The sequence below is a fragment of the Colletes gigas genome, unplaced genomic scaffold, assembly GCF_013123115.1.
Source record: "Colletes gigas isolate AHSC1104 unplaced genomic scaffold, ASM1312311v1 Colletes_gigas_Sc00042, whole genome shotgun sequence".
Lineage (NCBI taxonomy): Eukaryota > Metazoa > Arthropoda > Insecta > Hymenoptera > Colletidae > Colletes > Colletes gigas.
Window position 1 is genome coordinate 1,372,628 of NW_025106671.1, and position 18,045 is coordinate 1,390,672.

The 18,045-nt window shown below is 31.7% G+C and overlaps 1 protein-coding gene across 7 annotated transcripts in view; it reads left to right on the forward strand.

Moving 5' to 3' along the window:
- LOC122402960 (cAMP-specific 3',5'-cyclic phosphodiesterase) overlaps positions 1-18,045 on the forward strand; it is a 437,543-nt gene that overhangs the window by 176,052 nt on the left and 243,446 nt on the right. Inside the window, exons 1-3 of one of the 7 annotated variants that reach the window (XM_043406179.1) lie at positions 9,830-10,168; positions 10,256-10,474; positions 11,624-12,423. The exons of 3 other annotated variants lie outside the window; for them this stretch is intronic. In XM_043406179.1, coding sequence (XP_043262114.1) covers positions 12,335-12,423 — 89 coding nt within the window. In that variant the 5' untranslated portion in view covers positions 9,830-10,168; positions 10,256-10,474; positions 11,624-12,334. Of the gene's footprint in view, positions 1-9,829; positions 10,475-11,623; positions 12,424-18,045 lie in introns of those variants that run through there. 3 more of the 7 variants (XM_043406180.1, XM_043406182.1, XM_043406181.1) reach the window with 3 other exon arrangements.

Consider the following 18,045-nt stretch of genomic DNA (forward strand, 5'->3'; position numbering starts at 1 on the left):
TTTTGCAAAGTTTTTTTTTATTGAAATTGCAGATACAAGTGTTAGCAAGAGTGAAATTTCATTGAATTTCATTGAATATTATTGAATTTCATAGAATTTCATTGAATTTCATTGAATATTTAACTCAAGTGTTGAAAAGTCGAATCATGGGTTGACATTCTTCTTCTTGCAAAGTTTGTTTCTATTAAAATTGCAGATAATTGCAGATCCAAGTGTTAGTAAGCGTGAAATTTAATTGAATTTCATAGAATTTCATTGAATTTCATACAATATCATTGAATTTCATAGAATTTTATTGAATTTCATTGAGTTTTATTGAATTTCATTGAATTTTATTGAATATTAAACTCAAGTGTTGAAAAGTCGAATCATGGGTTGACATTCTTCTTCTTGCAAAGTCAGTTTCCTATTAAAATTGCAGATACAAGTGTTAATAAGTGTGGAATTTCATTGAATTTCATTAAATTTCATTAAATTTCATAGAATTTCATTGAATTTCATTGAATTCTATTGAATATTAAACTCACGCGTTGAAAAGTCGAGTCATGGGTTAACATTCTGTTTTTTGCAAAGTTTTTTTTTATTGAAATTGCAGATACAAGTGTTAGCAAGAGTGAAATTTCATTGAATTTCATTGAATATTATTGAATTTCATAGAATTTCATTGAATTTCATTGAATTTCATTGAATTTCATTGAATATTAAACTCAAGTGTTGAAATGTCGAGACATGGGTTAACATTCTTCTTTTTGCAAAGTTTGTTTCTATTAAAATTGCAGATAATTGCAGATCCAAGTGTTAGTAAGCGTGAAATTTAATTGAATTTCATAGAATTTCATTGAATTTCATACAATATCATTGATTTTCATAGAATTCTATTGAATTTCATTGAGTTTTATTGAATTTCATTGAATTTTATTGGATATTAAACTCAAGTGTTGAAAAGTCGAATCATGGGTTGACATTTTTCTTCTTGCAAAGTCAGTTTCCTATTAAAATTGCAGATACAAGTGTTAATAAGTGTGGAATTTCATTGAATTTCATTAAATTTCATTAAATTTCATAGAATTTCATTGAATTTCATTGAATTCTATTGAATATTAAACTCACGTGTTGAAAAGTCGAGTCATGGGTTAACATTCTGTTTTTTGCAAAGTTTTTTTTTATTGAAATTGCAGATACAAGTGTTAGCAAGAGTGAAATTTCATTGAATTTCATTGAATATTATTGAATTTCATAGAATTTCATTGAATTTCATTGAATATTTAACTCAAGTGTTGAAAAGTCGAATCATGGGTTGACATTCTTCTTCTTGCAAAGTTTGTTTCTATTAAAATTGCAGATAATTGCAGATCCAAGTGTTAGTAAGCGTGAAATTTAATTGAATTTCATAGAATTTCATTGAATTTCATACAATATCATTGAATTTCATAGAATTTTATTGAATTTCATTGAGTTTTATTGAATTTCATTGAATTTTATTGAATATTAAACTCAAGTGTTGAAAAGTCGAATCATGGGTTGACATTCTTCTTCTTGCAAAGTCAGTTTCCTATTAAAATTGCAGATACAAGTGTTAATAAGTGTGGAATTTCATTGAATTTCATTAAATTTCATTAAATTTCATAGAATTTCATTGAATTTCATTGAATTCTATTGAATATTAAACTCACGCGTTGAAAAGTCGAGTCATGGGTTAACATTCTGTTTTTTGCAAAGTTTTTTTTTATTGAAATTGCAGATACAAGTGTTAGCAAGAGTGAAATTTCATTGAATTTCATTGAATATTATTGAATTTCATAGAATTTCATTGAATTTCATTGAATATTAAACTCAAGTGTTGAAATGTCGAGACATGGGTTAACATTCTTTTTTTTGCAAAGTTTGTTTCTATTAAAATTGCAGATAATTGCAGATCCAAGTGTTAGCAAGAGTGAAATTTCATCGAATTTCATAGAATTTCATAGAATTTCATTGAATTTCATTGAATATTAAACTCAAGTGTTGAAAAGTCGAATCATGGGTTGACATTCTCCTTCTTGCAAAGTCAGTTTCCTATTAAAATTGCAGATACAAGTGTTAATAAGTGTGGAATTTCATTGAATTTCATTAAATTTCATTAAATTTCATAGAATTTCATTGAATTTCATTGAATTTAATAGAATTTCATTGAATTTCATTGAATTCTATTGAATATTAAACTCAAGTGTTGAAATGTCGAGACATGGGTTAACATTCTTTTTTTTGCAAAGTTTGTTTCTATTAAAATTGCAGATAATTGCAGATCCAAGTGTTAGTAAGCGTGAAATTTAATTGAATTTCATAGAATTTCATTGAATTTCATACAATATCATTGAATTTCATAGAATTTCATTGAATTTCATACAATATCATTGAATTTCATAGAATTTCATTGAATTTCATACAATATCATTGAATTTCATAGAATTTTATTGAATATTAAACTCAAGTGTTGAAAAGACGAGTCCTGGGTTGACATTCTTTTTTTTTCCAAAGTCTGTTTCATATTAAAGCTAATTACATATAGGAAGTGTTAGGGCAGTGAGTGTTGAATGATATTGCAATGAATCGTGAATTTTCAATGAGTGAATTATGCGTATTTTGATGGAGAATATGTAGAAATTCTAACAATATTGAAAAAGTTGATCCTTGACCCCGTAAAGTCTGGAAAACCCCTTAAAAATGGTCCAACTTTCAGACAACCATAACTCCTACAATAGTGAATATATTTCATTGAAATTTTTGGGGGAAGTAGGGTTCAAGCATATCCACAAAAAAGTATTACACACCATTTCTGTACATCGTCAAACAAAATTACCAAAAATCAAAAACTGCTCTGTTTCACATTAAAACTAATTATAGATAATATTATATTATAGATAATATTTTAACTTTCATCAAACACTCTCTAAACATCGATTTTAACATTCAGAGGTCCTTTAAAACTACAAAAACTACCATATTGAAAATTTTTTTAATTTCTAGCTTTTATAGTATATCATGCAATATAACATTTAATGAATCAGTCCACGAATTCATTTAGAGAATATTAGTTAACTTTCATCGAAAGAAAGGGTCTCAAGTTCTCTTCTCGTTCGAAGACCAAAGTTTCTAGGTACTTTTGCACTAGATTGCTATACTTTTGGTCCCGGGGAGTAGGATTACTCACGTTGGGCAGTGAAGTATAGTTGCAAGGGAAGAAACGTGCTACGGGGCCGGGAGAACAGCGATTAATTAAACGAGACACTAAGCACACGTAATGGTTTCTTTGTAATTGCGAGAAGAACGCAGATGTGAATAACACGCGTTCAACTTAAATGGATATCGATTATGCAATTTTTTCTCGCCCGCCTTAATGCGTGGTGCAATTAAGTGCTCGGGATTTTTTGCAATAATTTTCACACTTTCAGCGAGTTTTATGGTTCCGTTAGAAAAAGTTGATAAATCGAGAATGTTGTTAAATTGTTTATAGACTTTGGGGATCTTTATGCAAATTTATGTTTTTGGTAATAGAAATGTGAGCTTTGTGGAGGGTTGTTTCAACCCATAAATATGGCAATTCCAATATAGAAATATTTTTTACAGTATTGCAAATGTAATGTATTTTTTGGTTTTTTGAGATTTGAATGCATGAACGACCATGGTCCAATTATCAGATTAGTCAAAGCTCATACTTGATAGTCAAATTTCAGACTTCAAATTTCATACTTCATAGTCAATTTTCAGACTTCACCGTCAAATTTCATACTTTATAGTTAAATTTTATACTTCACAGTGAAATTTCATACTTTATAGTCGAATTTCATACTTCACAGTCTAATTTCATAATTTATAGTCAAATTTCATACTTTACAGACAAATTACATCATACTTCACATTGAAATTTCATACTTCTCAGTTACATTTCACACTTTGTAGTCAAATTTTATATTTCACACTCAAATTTCATGCTTTACAGGCAAATTACTTCATGTTTCACATTACCATTTCATAATTCACAGTCAAATTTCACAATTCATAATCAAATTACATCATATTTCACATTGAAATTTCATACTTCTCAGTTACATTTCACACTTTATAGTCAAATTTTATACTTCACAGTGAAATTTCATACTTTATAGTCGAATTTCATACTTCACAGTCTAATTTCATAATTTATAGTCAAATTTCATACTTTACAGACAAATTACATCATACTTCACATTGAAATTTCATACTTCTCAGTTACATTTCACACTTTGTAGTCAAATTTTATATTTCACACTCAAATTTCATGCTTTACAGTCAAATTACTTCATGTTTCACATTACCATTTCATAATTCACAGTCAAATTTCACAATTCATAATCAAATTACATCATATTTCACATTGAAATTTCATACTTCTCAGTTACATTTCACACTTTATAGTCAAATTTTATACTTCACAGTGAAATTTCATACTTTATAGTCGAATTTCATACTTCACAGTCTAATTTCATAATTTATAGTCAAATTTCATACTTTACAGACAAATTACATCATACTTCACATTGAAATTTCATACTTCTCAGTTACATTTCACACTTTGTAGTCAAATTTTATATTTCACACTCAAATTTCATGCTTTACAGTCAAATTACTTCATGTTTCACATTACCATTTCATAATTCACAGTCAAATTTCACAATTCATAATCAAATTACATCATATTTCACATTGAAATTTCATACTTCTCAGTTACATTTCACACTTTATAGTCAAATTTTATACTTCACAGTGAAATTTCATACTTTATAGTCGAATTTCATACTTCACAGTCTAATTTCATAATTTATAGTCAAATTTCATACTTTACAGACAAATTACATCATACTTCACATTGAAATTTCATACTTCTCAGTTACATTTCACACTTTGTAGTCAAATTTTATATTTCACACTCAAATTTCATGCTTTACAGTCAAATTACTTCAAGTTTCACATTACCATTTCATAATTCACAGTCAAATTTCACAATTCATAATCAAATTACATCATATTTCACATTGAAATTTCATACTTCTCAGTTACATTTCACACTTTATAGTCAAATTTTATACTTCACAGTGAAATTTCATACTTTATAGTCGAATTTCATACTTCACAGTCTAATTTCATAATTTATAGTCAAATTTCATACTTTACAGACAAATTACATCATACTTCACATTGAAATTTCATACTTCTCAGTTACATTTCACACTTTGTAGTCAAATTTTATATTTCACACTCAAATTTCATGCTTTACAGTCAAATTACTTCATGTTTCACATTACCATTTCATAATTCACAGTCAAATTTCACAATTCATAATCAAATTACATCATATTTCACATTGAAATTTCATACTTCTCAGTTACATTTCACACTTTATAGTCAAATTTTATACTTCACAGTGAAATTTCATACTTTATAGTCGAATTTCATACTTCACAGTCTAATTTCATAATTTATAGTCAAATTTCATACTTTACAGACAAATTACATCATACTTCACATTGAAATTTCATACTTCTCAGTTACATTTCACACTTTGTAGTCAAATTTTATATTTCACACTCAAATTTCATGCTTTACAGTCAAATTACTTCATGTTTCACATTACCATTTCATAATTCACAGTCAAATTTCACAATTCATAATCAAATTACATCATATTTCACATTGAAATTTCATACTTCTCAGTTACATTTCACACTTTATAGTCAAATTTTATACTTCACAGTGAAATTTCATACTTTATAGTCGAATTTCATACTTCACAGTCTAATTTCATAATTTATAGTCAAATTTCATACTTTACAGACAAATTACATCATACTTCACATTGAAATTTCATACTTCTCAGTTACATTTCACACTTTGTAGTCAAATTTTATATTTCACACTCAAATTTCATGCTTTACAGGCAAATTACTTCATGTTTCACATTACCATTTCATAATTCACAGTCAAATTTCACAATTCATAATCAAATTACATCATATTTCACATTGAAATTTCATACTTCTCAGTTACATTTCACACTTTATAGTCAAATTTTATACTTCACAGTGAAATTTCATACTTTATAGTCGAATTTCATACTTCACAGTCTAATTTCATAATTTATAGTCAAATTTCATACTTTACAGACAAATTACATCATACTTCACATTGAAATTTCATACTTCTCAGTTACATTTCACACTTTGTAGTCAAATTTTATATTTCACACTCAAATTTCATGCTTTACAGTCAAATTACTTCATGTTTCACATTACCATTTCATAATTCACAGTCAAATTTCACAATTCATAATCAAATTACATCATATTTCACATTGAAATTTCATACTTCTCAGTTACATTTCACACTTTATAGTCAAATTTTATACTTCACAGTGAAATTTCATACTTTATAGTCGAATTTCATACTTCACAGTCTAATTTCATAATTTATAGTCAAATTTCATACTTTACAGACAAATTACATCATACTTCACATTGAAATTTCATACTTCTCAGTTACATTTCACACTTTGTAGTCAAATTTTATATTTCACACTCAAATTTCATGCTTTACAGGCAAATTACTTCATGTTTCACATTACCATTTCATAATTCACAGTCAAATTTCACAATTCATAATCAAATTACATCATATTTCACATTGAAATTTCATACTTCTCAGTTACATTTCACACTTTATAGTCAAATTTTATACTTCACAGTGAAATTTCATACTTTATAGTCGAATTTCATACTTCACAGTCTAATTTCATAATTTATAGTCAAATTTCATACTTTACAGACAAATTACATCATACTTCACATTGAAATTTCATACTTCTCAGTTACATTTCACACTTTGTAGTCAAATTTTATATTTCACACTCAAATTTCATGCTTTACAGTCAAATTACTTCATGTTTCACATTACCATTTCATAATTCACAGTCAAATTTCACAATTCATAATCAAATTACATCATATTTCACATTGAAATTTCATACTTCTCAGTTACATTTCACACTTTATAGTCAAATTTTATACTTCACAGTGAAATTTCATACTTTATAGTCGAATTTCATACTTCACAGTCTAATTTCATAATTTATAGTCAAATTTCATACTTTACAGACAAATTACATCATACTTCACATTGAAATTTCATACTTCTCAGTTACATTTCACACTTTGTAGTCAAATTTTATATTTCACACTCAAATTTCATGCTTTACAGGCAAATTACTTCATGTTTCACATTACCATTTCATAATTCACAGTCAAATTTCACAATTCATAATCAAATTACATCATATTTCACATTGAAATTTCATACTTCTCAGTTACATTTCACACTTTATAGTCAAATTTTATACTTCACAGTGAAATTTCATACTTTATAGTCGAATTTCATACTTCACAGTCTAATTTCATAATTTATAGTCAAATTTCATACTTTACAGACAAATTACATCATACTTCACATTGAAATTTCATACTTCTCAGTTACATTTCATACTTTATAGTCAAATTTGAAACTAGTGAGGCTACCTACAACATTTTCTCCACCATTCTCCATACATTTACGTCTCATTGACACCTCAAAAGATCCTAACATAAACTTCCACCATATCAGAGTGCATTACAATAAAAAATACTCGAGTCTCCTCTTCCCTAATGACCAATCGCAACGTCGAATCCTCATCCACGAGCGAAATAAGCGTTTCGTTTAACGAGAACAAGGTCTGAAAATTAATAGACACCACCTGGAGTATTTTCAGTGAACGTTGACGATTCATCACGCAAGATGGAGGCTTTTCTACGAGATGGTGGCTCGATGGACCAGGTGCGTGCACAGTTTCGTCGCGTATAGGCGCGTTCTATGATTTGGCCAGCGGCCTCAGCCAGGATTATAGCGGTTTATGATTCACGTCGCGTCTTCTTGCATCATGCGTTGTCGCGAGGCGACGATACTCTGCCAACATTTTGCACGGGTGTGAGAAAAATCGGCCACCGTGACGACGATTCTTGGCCACCGTCGACCACGGGATCACGGTTCCCGAAATACGGCCATTATAACCCAGCCACCCCCTCTGGACACCCACGATTTATATTCGCAACGCGGAATTTCTTGTTTACGATAAATAATCGACGACCTTCCGACGGTGTCGCGTCTCTTCGCGATCAAGGCGATCTAAACATAACTCGCGCCGTTGAATCGGTTTCGTTGCTCTCCTACGAACGCTTTTGTGGCTTTGAGAAAGTTCTGGATACTTGGTGGGCAGAATGTTCTGTGTAGATTGGAGTAGTTTAAAATTTGAAGTTTGAAGTTTGACTGTGAAGTGTGAAATTTGAGGTCTGAAAGTTGACTATGAAGTATGAAATTTGAAGTCTGAAATTTTGACCATGAAGAATGAAATTTAAAGTTTCAAGTTTGTAGTTTGATTGTGAGGTATAAAGTTTGACTGTAAAGTATGAAATTTGAAGTCTGAAATTTGATTATGGTGTGAAATTTTAAGTCTGCAATTTTGACTATGAAGAATGAAATTTGAAGTCTGAAATTTGACTATGAAGTCTGAAATTTTGACTATGAAGAATGAAATTTGAAGTATGAAATTTAAAGTTTCAAGTTTATAGTTTGACTATGAAGTCTGAAATTTGAACGACTTACTTGTGTAAATTAAGTAACGAGACTGATTCTTTTAAATTTCTTTATTCAAATAGAATTACAATTGAATATTGTCTGTCTCAAAATAACATACTTGTGAAGCCAAATAGCGCTGGAGACGATGCTTCCAATCCCCATAGCAGTACTGGAACTCTGATACTAGTAAAGCCTTCAGCTGGTCGGTTACAGCTGCTTCAATGTTTTCGAGTGTCCCAAAATGACGTCCCAGGAGATGATTTTTCAAATCGTTCTGAAAAAATTATTTTTAGTTGCGAGAGTCGATTACAATCATTTTTGGTGATTAGACATACCCCCGAAATCCTACCCAGTTTCAAGAAAAAAATTCGAGAAGCTGTGAAATTTATCGACGAAATTTTAAATGTTTCAAATCATTCTGAAAAAATTATTTTCAGTTGCAGGGGTTAAATACAATCATTTTTGGTGAATAGACATACCCTCGAAATCCTACCCACTTTTGAGAAAAAAATTCATTAATGAAAATATATTGCCTGACCATAAATGTTTCTCTGAAATATGTTTAAAATCCCATAACTTCTGAACGGATTGGACGATTTCAATGTTTCAAAAGGCAAACTATGCGTATTTTGATGGAGAATATGTAGAAATTCGAACAATATTGAAAAAGTTGATCCTTGACCCCGTAAAGTCAGAAAACCCCCATAAAAATGGTCCCTCTTTCAGACATTCATAACTCCTACAATAGTGAATATATTTCATTGAAATTTTAAGGCGAAGTAGAGTTTGTTTTTACCTACAAAAAAGTATTACACTACTTTTCTATAGGGTGTCAAACAAAATTACTAAAAATCAAAAACGAATTTCAAGATAAATTTTAACGTTTCCCTACATAGAGGGGTGAAAAATACAAAATTATATTATTCCTTCTCCAATCATTGGTCGTTACAAGTGCTATAGGATCCTCCTCGTCTCAAAGAAGCTAGGTCGGGGATACTTGTTTACGAAAATCCCTGGCTAGCGTACAAAACTCGGGGGGAGGGTGTTTTGCCACGAAAGCCAGGGGTTTTCTTGGACAAACGAGCGAACAAACGACGCGTACGCGAGAAAAGCGACGCCGTTCGAAATAATCCGACTCGCTCTATAAATACAATGCGGCATTCAGTCCTGTGCGACGCGTCGCGAAGTTCGGATGTTTATCCAACGAGTGTTCCATGTTCGAGGGTACCTTTCCCCGTTAAAGCGATTAAAATTCGAGGAATCCCTCGCCAGACGCGAGAATTCGTCGATCGTCGATCGATAGATCCTTCGAGTGTCGCGGAGTGGCGACGAATCTCGGCCACGTTGCAAGTTTCGAAGCGTAGTTCGAGTGGATCGTGACAGTGGAGTTTCGTGGAGCATCTGACAACAGTTTTCAGTTATCCGGGTATCGAGTTTCCAAGTTCTCGAATTGTTTCGAATCGTTCTACGGGAGTTCTCTTTGCAAATTCTGGTTCGTTGTTGAGGATCACGAGTTATAATCGTTTGGGATCAAGTGTTGAAGTGTTTTCTTTTTTGATAAGTTTGGTTCTTGTTGAAGTTGCAGGTGCAAGTGTTAATAAGTGTGAAATTTCATTGAATTTCATTGAGTTTCATTGTATTTCATTGAATTTCTTAGAATTCCATCGAATTACATTGAATTTCATTGAATTTCATTGAATATTAAACTGTTGAAAAGTGTTGAAAAGTCGAGTTCTGGGTTGACATTCTTTCTTTTTGCAAAGTCTGTTTCCTATTAAAGTTGCAGATACAAGTGTTAGTAAGTGTGAAATTTCATTGAATTTCATAGAATTTCATTAAATTTCATTGAATTTCATTGAATATTGAACTCAAGTGTTGAAAAGTCGAGTCCAAGGTTGACATTCTTTTCTTTTCCAAAGTCTATTTCATATTAAAACTAATTACAGATAGAAACGTTAGGCTAGTTTGCATTGCAATGAAATTTCAATCAACTGTGAATTTTCATTAAGTGAATTATGAAATGTTGAAAAGTTGAGTTTTACTCTGTTTCATATTAAAACTAATTATAAATAGAAGCTTTAGGTCAGTTTCCATTGCAATGAAATTTCAATAAACTGTGGATTTTCATTAAGTGAATTATGAAATGTTGAAAAGTTGAGTCTTAGTCTGTCTCATATTATAACTAATTACAGATAATATTTCAAATGTTAAAAAGTCGGGTCTAAGTGAGCATAGCAATGAAATTTCAATGAATCATGAATTTTCAATGTGTGAATTATGAAATATTCAACTCAAATGTTGAAAAGTTGAGTCCTGATCTGTTTCATATTAAAACTAATTACAGATAGAAGCTTTAGGTAAGTTTTCGTTGCAATGAAATTTCAATGAACTATGAATTTTCATTAAGTGAATTATGAAATGTTGAAAAGTTGAGTCCTAGTCTGTCTCATATAATAACTAATTACAGATAGTATTTCAAATGTTGAAAAGACGTGTCCAAGTGAGCATTGCAATGAAATTTCTATGAATCATGAATTTTCAATGTGTGAATTATGAAATATTCAACTCGAATGTTGAAAAGTTGAGTCCAAGTGAGCATTGCAATGAAATTCCAATGAAATTTCAATGAACTGTGAATTTTCAACAAGTGAATTATGAAACATTAAACTAAAATTGTTGAAAAGTCGAGTCCAAGTGAGCATTGCAATGAAATTTCAATGAACAGTGAGTTTTCAACAAATAAATTATGAAAATTTAAACTCAAATGTTGAAATTTGAGTCATAGTCTGTTTCGTATTAAATCTAATTAATGATAGAAACGTTAATTTACTGAACATTGCAATGAAATTTTAATGAATCATGAATTTTCAATGAGTGAATTATGAAATATGAAACACAAATGTTGAAATTTGAGTCATAGTCTGTTTCACATTAAAATTAATTACAGATAGAAACTTTAGTCCAGTGAGCATTGCAATGAAATTTCAATGAATCATAAATTTTCAACGAGTGAATTATGAAATATGAAATTCAAATGTTGAAAAGCCGAGTCCAAATGAGTATTGCAATGAAATTTCAATGAATTGTGAATCATCAACAAATCAATTATGAAACATTAAACTCAAATGTTGAAAAGTCGAGTCCAAGTGAGCATTTCAATGAAATTTCAATGAACAGTGAGTTGTCAACAAATGAATTATGAAACATGAAACTGGGTTGTTGAAAAGTCGAGTCCAAGTGAGCTTTGCAATGAAACTTTAATGAACAGTGAGTTTTCAACAAATAAATTATGAAACATTAAACTCAAATGTTGAAAAGTTGAATCCAAATGAGCATTGCAATGAAATTCCAATGAAATTTCAATGAACTGTGAGTTTTCAACAAGTGAATTATGAAACATTAAACTCAAATGTTGAAAAATCGTCTCCCGGTTGATCTTCTTCCCCCAAAGCGATTTTCTACTGAAAATACCAAGTAGACAGAAGATATATCGAATCCAGTGACTCGAATGGACCAAGTTCGTTTGAAATTCCTCAAAATTTCGATTACCCAACTCGCCATGAGGATCCTCGGGCACACGGTGCGTGAGGCGAGAGTTCGAGCAGCGAGGCCAGTTTAATAGAAGTCGGAGTGATTTGTTGGGGGGGAGGGTCGCGAGATGGAGAGGCTCAGTGTCGCGGAAACATTGCGGAGAAAAGATAGGAGGAGGCGTAGGGGTTGGACGGTGGTGGTTGGCCACGAAGTGCGGTGAGTATAAATCACGCATATTTCACGCTGGATGAAACCACCCTTATCAGACTCCAATCCTCCTGTCATATCCTCCCGAGAGGGTTGAATCATCCTCTTCTCGCGGAAGAATAATCGAGCGAACGTCCTGTGATGTCTCTGTTCCCTGGACTTACTGGTGCTCTTGAGGAGTTAGTTGCACCCACGAAAAAGGGTGGTTCTCAGCTAGGGGGGTTGAAATTTGTCTTGACACTTATAACTTAGGGCTGTGATGTGGCTAAAAATGCATGAATTATATTGAAATTTAGTTATTTTGACCCTTTGCAGACCACTGGAGCCACTATGATGGCAAACATAGTATGTAGTGAAGGTAGAGGTAAGTTTCATTCTTGATAATACGAATTGAATGGAGGAAATGTAGGAATATAGTTTGGGATTGATAGTTGGTCATATTGTGTTTCAAATTTGTGTGTTCAATTTTGTATTTCAACCATGTGTGCTTCAACTTTGTGTTTCAACCTTATGTGTTTCAATCTTGTGTGTTTCAACCTAGTGTGTTTCAGTCTTTGTGTTTCAACCTTCTGTTTCAACTTTGTACTTCAAACTTCTGTGTTTCAACCTCGTGTGTTTCAACCTTGTGAGTTTCAACCTTCTATTTCAACCTTCTATTTCAACTTTGTGTTTCAACCTTCTGTTTCAACCTCGTGTGTTTCAACCTTGTGAGTTTCAACCTTCTGTTTCAACTTTGTGTTTCAACCTTCTGTTTCAACTTTGTGTTTCAACCTTCTATTTCAACTTTGTGTTTCAACTTTGTATTTTAACCTTGTGTGTTTCAAACTTGTGTGTTTCAACCTTGTGAGTTTCAACCTTCTATTTCAACTTTGTGTTTCAACCTTGTATGTTTTAAACTTGTGTGTTTCAACCTTGTGAGTTTCAACCTTGTGTGTTCCAACCTCGTGTGTTTCAACCTTGGGTGTTTCAACCTTCGGTGTTTCAACCTTTTGTTTCAACTTTGTGTTTCAACCTTCTGTTCCAACCTCGTGTGTTTTAAGCTCGTGTGTTTCAACCTTCTGTTTCAACCTCGTGTGTTTCAACCTTGTGAGTTTCAACCTTGTGTGTTTAAACCTCGTGTGTTTCAACCTTGTGAGTTTCAACCTTCTATTTCAACTTTGTGTTTCAACCTTGTATGTTTTAAACTTGTGTGTTTCAACCTTGTGAGTTTCAACCTTGTGTGTTCCAACCTCGTGTGTTTCAACCTTGGGTGTTTCAACCTTCGGTGTTTCAACCTTTTGTTTCAACTTTGTGTTTCAACCTTCTGTTCCAACCTCGTGTGTTTTAAGCTCGTGTGTTTCAACCTTCTGTTTCAACCTCGTGTGTTTCAACCTTGTGAGTTTCAACCTTGTGTGTTTAAACCTCGTGTGTTTCAACCTTGTGAGTTTCAACCTTGTGTTTCAATCTTTTGTTTCAAAGTTCTGTTTCAACTTTGTGTTTCAATCTCCTGTTTCAACCATCTGTTTCAATCTCCTGTTTCAACCTTCTATTTCAATTTTGTGTTTCAACCTCGTGTGTTTGAACCTTGTGTGTTCAGCCTTCTATTTGAACTTCGTGTTTCAACTTTGTGTTTCAACCTTGTGTGTTTCATTCAACCTTGTGAATTTCAACCTTGCGTATTCAACCTTCTATTTCAACGTTGTGTTTCAACTTTGTGTTTCTACCTTGTCTTCCAACCCTGTGTTTCAACCTTGTGTTTCAACCATGTGTACAAGGTTGATTCCAAAAATTGAACTACTTGAAACTGATTAGAACATGTTGCTAAAACAAATAAAATTCCTCAGTTTTTTGCAAGTGAATAAAAGAATTGTAAAATAGCTATAAAAGTGTGAAAAATATTCGATGTCCATGTGTTTAATAGGGTGGTCCTTAGCTATAGGGGTCGAATTTTTTTTTTCTTTTTTTTTAATTTTTCTTTTGACCCACCTCCATGTATTGTGAAACTTGATGATCATTTATGCCAAATTTTTGGGATGGTTGGCCAACTAGAACACACGTGCCACATTTGATGTTATTAATTGTTTATTAAATAAAAATTGGGAATTTAATATTGACTATGAAAAATTTTTCTAAATTTTTTTTTCAACAGCCCTAATAATTAACAAGGATCTCTAAAAATAGTATTTATTATATGTATATAGTGTAGAATGAAATAGTGGCTGTTGTTGCAGAATTTAAACCTAATTCAGAGAGCCATAGAAGTAGTCCTGAATGGTGAATAGTCGAAATCGTAGAATGAGATTTGATCACATAACCTAAACGAGACCTGGCAGCGGAGTAAGGTATGCGATGATGCCATTTTGATCGATAGGAGTACTTATAACTAGGTGACAGTCGTTGCAAAATTTCAATCGCCACCAAAGATTGATTTCTGCCGAATCGAATATTCTCTTGCATCACTGCAACCTTAATTTTCAAATAAGGGCTAACGAGCTTTCTCGATCCAAATCTAACAAAAACCTATCTACGAACAAGAATCTTTCTCTTAAACAAACACTATAGATTGCATTAATCATTTGTATAATCAGAGTAATCATTAAAAATATGTACCTTTAGAACCGTACGAATACATGAAAGTAACTTAAACTTGTCGATTTTTCACACCAATTAATTGTCACATATTTCGAAAAGATTTTCTGCATGTTTTTATGTGGTTATTTTCAACGAAATAACGATTCTGGACGGTCGGTAAAGTCGCAAGATAACTGCTCTGGAGCGTCGGTAAAGTCGCGAGATAACTACTCTAGAACGTCGGTAAAGTCACGAGTTAACTGTTCTGGAACGTCGGTAAAGTCGCGAGTGATGGTTCTGGAGCGTCGATAAAGTCGCGAGTGACGATTCTGGAGCGTCGGTAACGTCACTTGGAGTTCGTTGATAAGCTTTCGAAGTGGACAGCGCTGCCACCTTGGGCTGTGCTTCGAAAGCTCTCTGGACCTGAAGCGTCTCGTACAGTAATGCACAGATCAATATCGCGCGCTACGATCCGCCATGTTTTTCCTCCTCAAGTTGTAACGAACGTTTTCAGAATTGTTTCTAGTCGAACAAAAAATATTTCAACCAATTAACTTTCGTTAGAAATTGGAACATGAAATAGTAGCTTCGCGAATATAATTTCACAAATTTGTACTCGTTAATTTTAATTTTCAGGTCTCTGGCCAACTTAATAAAAACAAAAAATAAAAATAAATGTACTCTTCGCTGAGTGAAATTTTCTCACAAAGTAAAAAAGTTTAAGTAGAATTTCCATGCACATGGTCAGACTTATTATTTTATATTACCAGTGGAGTGCAAAGTAATTTTCTCTACGACGGTGTTTTTTTTTTTTTATCGAAAAAATTTGAATTTGTTTTCGTATCTCTGGTTCGGTTTCTCTCGGTTTTCATTTTTCCTGGCTTTGAACATGTTCGACATGTTCCCATTTTGTTATCAAAGGAACTGCAAATTAACAATTTTGCGGACTACCCGAAGGCCAAGCGCTTCGAAAAAATTGTCAACGTTAACGAACGAACATGTCGGAATTACAAAATAAAATCGAAGCAGAAATTTTTGCACCATTCTGAAGCAAATTATTTTTACAAAATTTTAACCGCTATGCAAATAGTTGTTTTCAATATTTTAATGACTAAATTTTGTATTTTCTTCCTTTAATTACTTCTTTGCAAAATGTTTATTACGTTATGTAAAACAAAAAAAACACCAAGAATGAATTTTTATGATTGAATTTTTATGTTTAAATTTTTGGAATCAAAATATTGTTATAACGAGTTCACTATTGTTAGTTGTTGTTTTACTAAAATTTTAGTCGATTTGTGCCATTCTGAATAAAATTATTTTTGCAAAATTTAAACCACTGTGTAAATAAATATTTTTATTTATTTTTAATATTTTACAGATTTTTGCTATTTTAATGACTCGTTAAATTTTGTATTAATTTATGTATTACTGCAATATAAATTATGTTAAAAACCAAAAAAAATTAAATCTCCCAAGAATGCAAGAAATTTCTGGAGTCGAATCGTTGTCATAACGATTTCATTATACACAGACACGTTGCAGCTTCGCTAAAATTTTGATCGGTCACGGTATTTTCATGAAATGTAAATTTCGCTCGGAATGCAGGCTGAGTAAAAGCTGCCCGGGACATTGTGCAAATTTATAGTACAAATTAATGGGTGTCGGCGTAATCCTTTATTAAAACGACGCCATTTCGCGTGACAAGAGAGAGATATAAAACACTCGGATTATTCAATTAAAAGTGCATTTCGTGTGGGTAATATCTAATATCTAATAATTACATATATATAAAAAATATGCATGTAGTATGCATCACAATAACAAGGGGGAAAAGTAGTTTTTCATTCGGTTAATTTAAAAAAAAAAATATATATATATATAACCTTGGGAAAAATTTTAATGGGGGATTCTAGAGGCCAAAATAAGACGAAAATCAAGAATACCAATTTTTTAATTGAGGCTTCGTTAAAAAGTTATTAACGTTTAAAGTTGAGTGTGTGAAACGGGAACCGCGCACGCTGCACACTTTAAATTTAAACGTTAATAACTTTTTAACGAAGCCTCAATTAAAAAATTACTATTCTTGATTTTCGTCTTATTTTGGCCTCTAGAATCCCCCATTAAAATTTTTCGAAGGGTTGACAAAACACCTTGTATAATGAAAACAAGTCAAATTAAATTTTCGAAATTTTTAATTTTCAAAGAAAGTACGTATCACGAATCATGTCCATCGTACCGTAAAATTGTTCACCGACAACAAGGACTGTTTTAATTTGGATAATAACATTTTGAAAATAATATTCTTCAGTATTTTCCACGCAAAGCAAATCCCGCATTACGAAAACCACACACCGTGATGGAGTCTAAAAGTTTTCGTGAATTAATATTTCTCTGTTAATTCTCTGTACCGTTGTACCTGGAAAATAATTACTCCGGCGCATCGTACGATTAAAAAAATAAAGCTCGTCTCCTTCCTCGTTAAGACGTTCAACATTCCCCGTCGCTAATTCCTTCCATCCGCGTTTAAACGAAAGTTACAGCCTGCCCCAGTTCTTCGAACTACCCTTCATATTTATGGTTGGTTATTACTTTAATTAGAACGAACAATTTACAATCTATTTACGGTGTAGTTTCCAGCGGTGTTTCAAAGTTCCAATCAGTCGACGAACTGTCGAGGTATTTTCGATGTCAACTGTAATAAAGATTGTCAGTTTACAAATACTGAGATAGTATTTGTATTTCACAAGAAAATACTCTCAGTTACATTGTGTGAATCACAAAACATTGGTTGTGAAAATTCTATATTATTCGAGCATTTTTCGTAAATAAATTGCAATAGAAAAGATTGATTCTATGTCTGGGGTTGTCATTTGTAATAGGGGTTTTCTGTTTTCTAATTCATAAATAGTATTTGAATTTCACAAAAGGGTATTGAATCCTTGTGAATTTTTTATTTTAATCTTGTGAAAGTTCTATATTGATCTTGTATTGTGGATGTCAGATTCCAAGTACTAAGATCGTATTTCAATTTCACAAGAAAATACACTAAGTTACATTGTGTGAATCACAAAACATTGC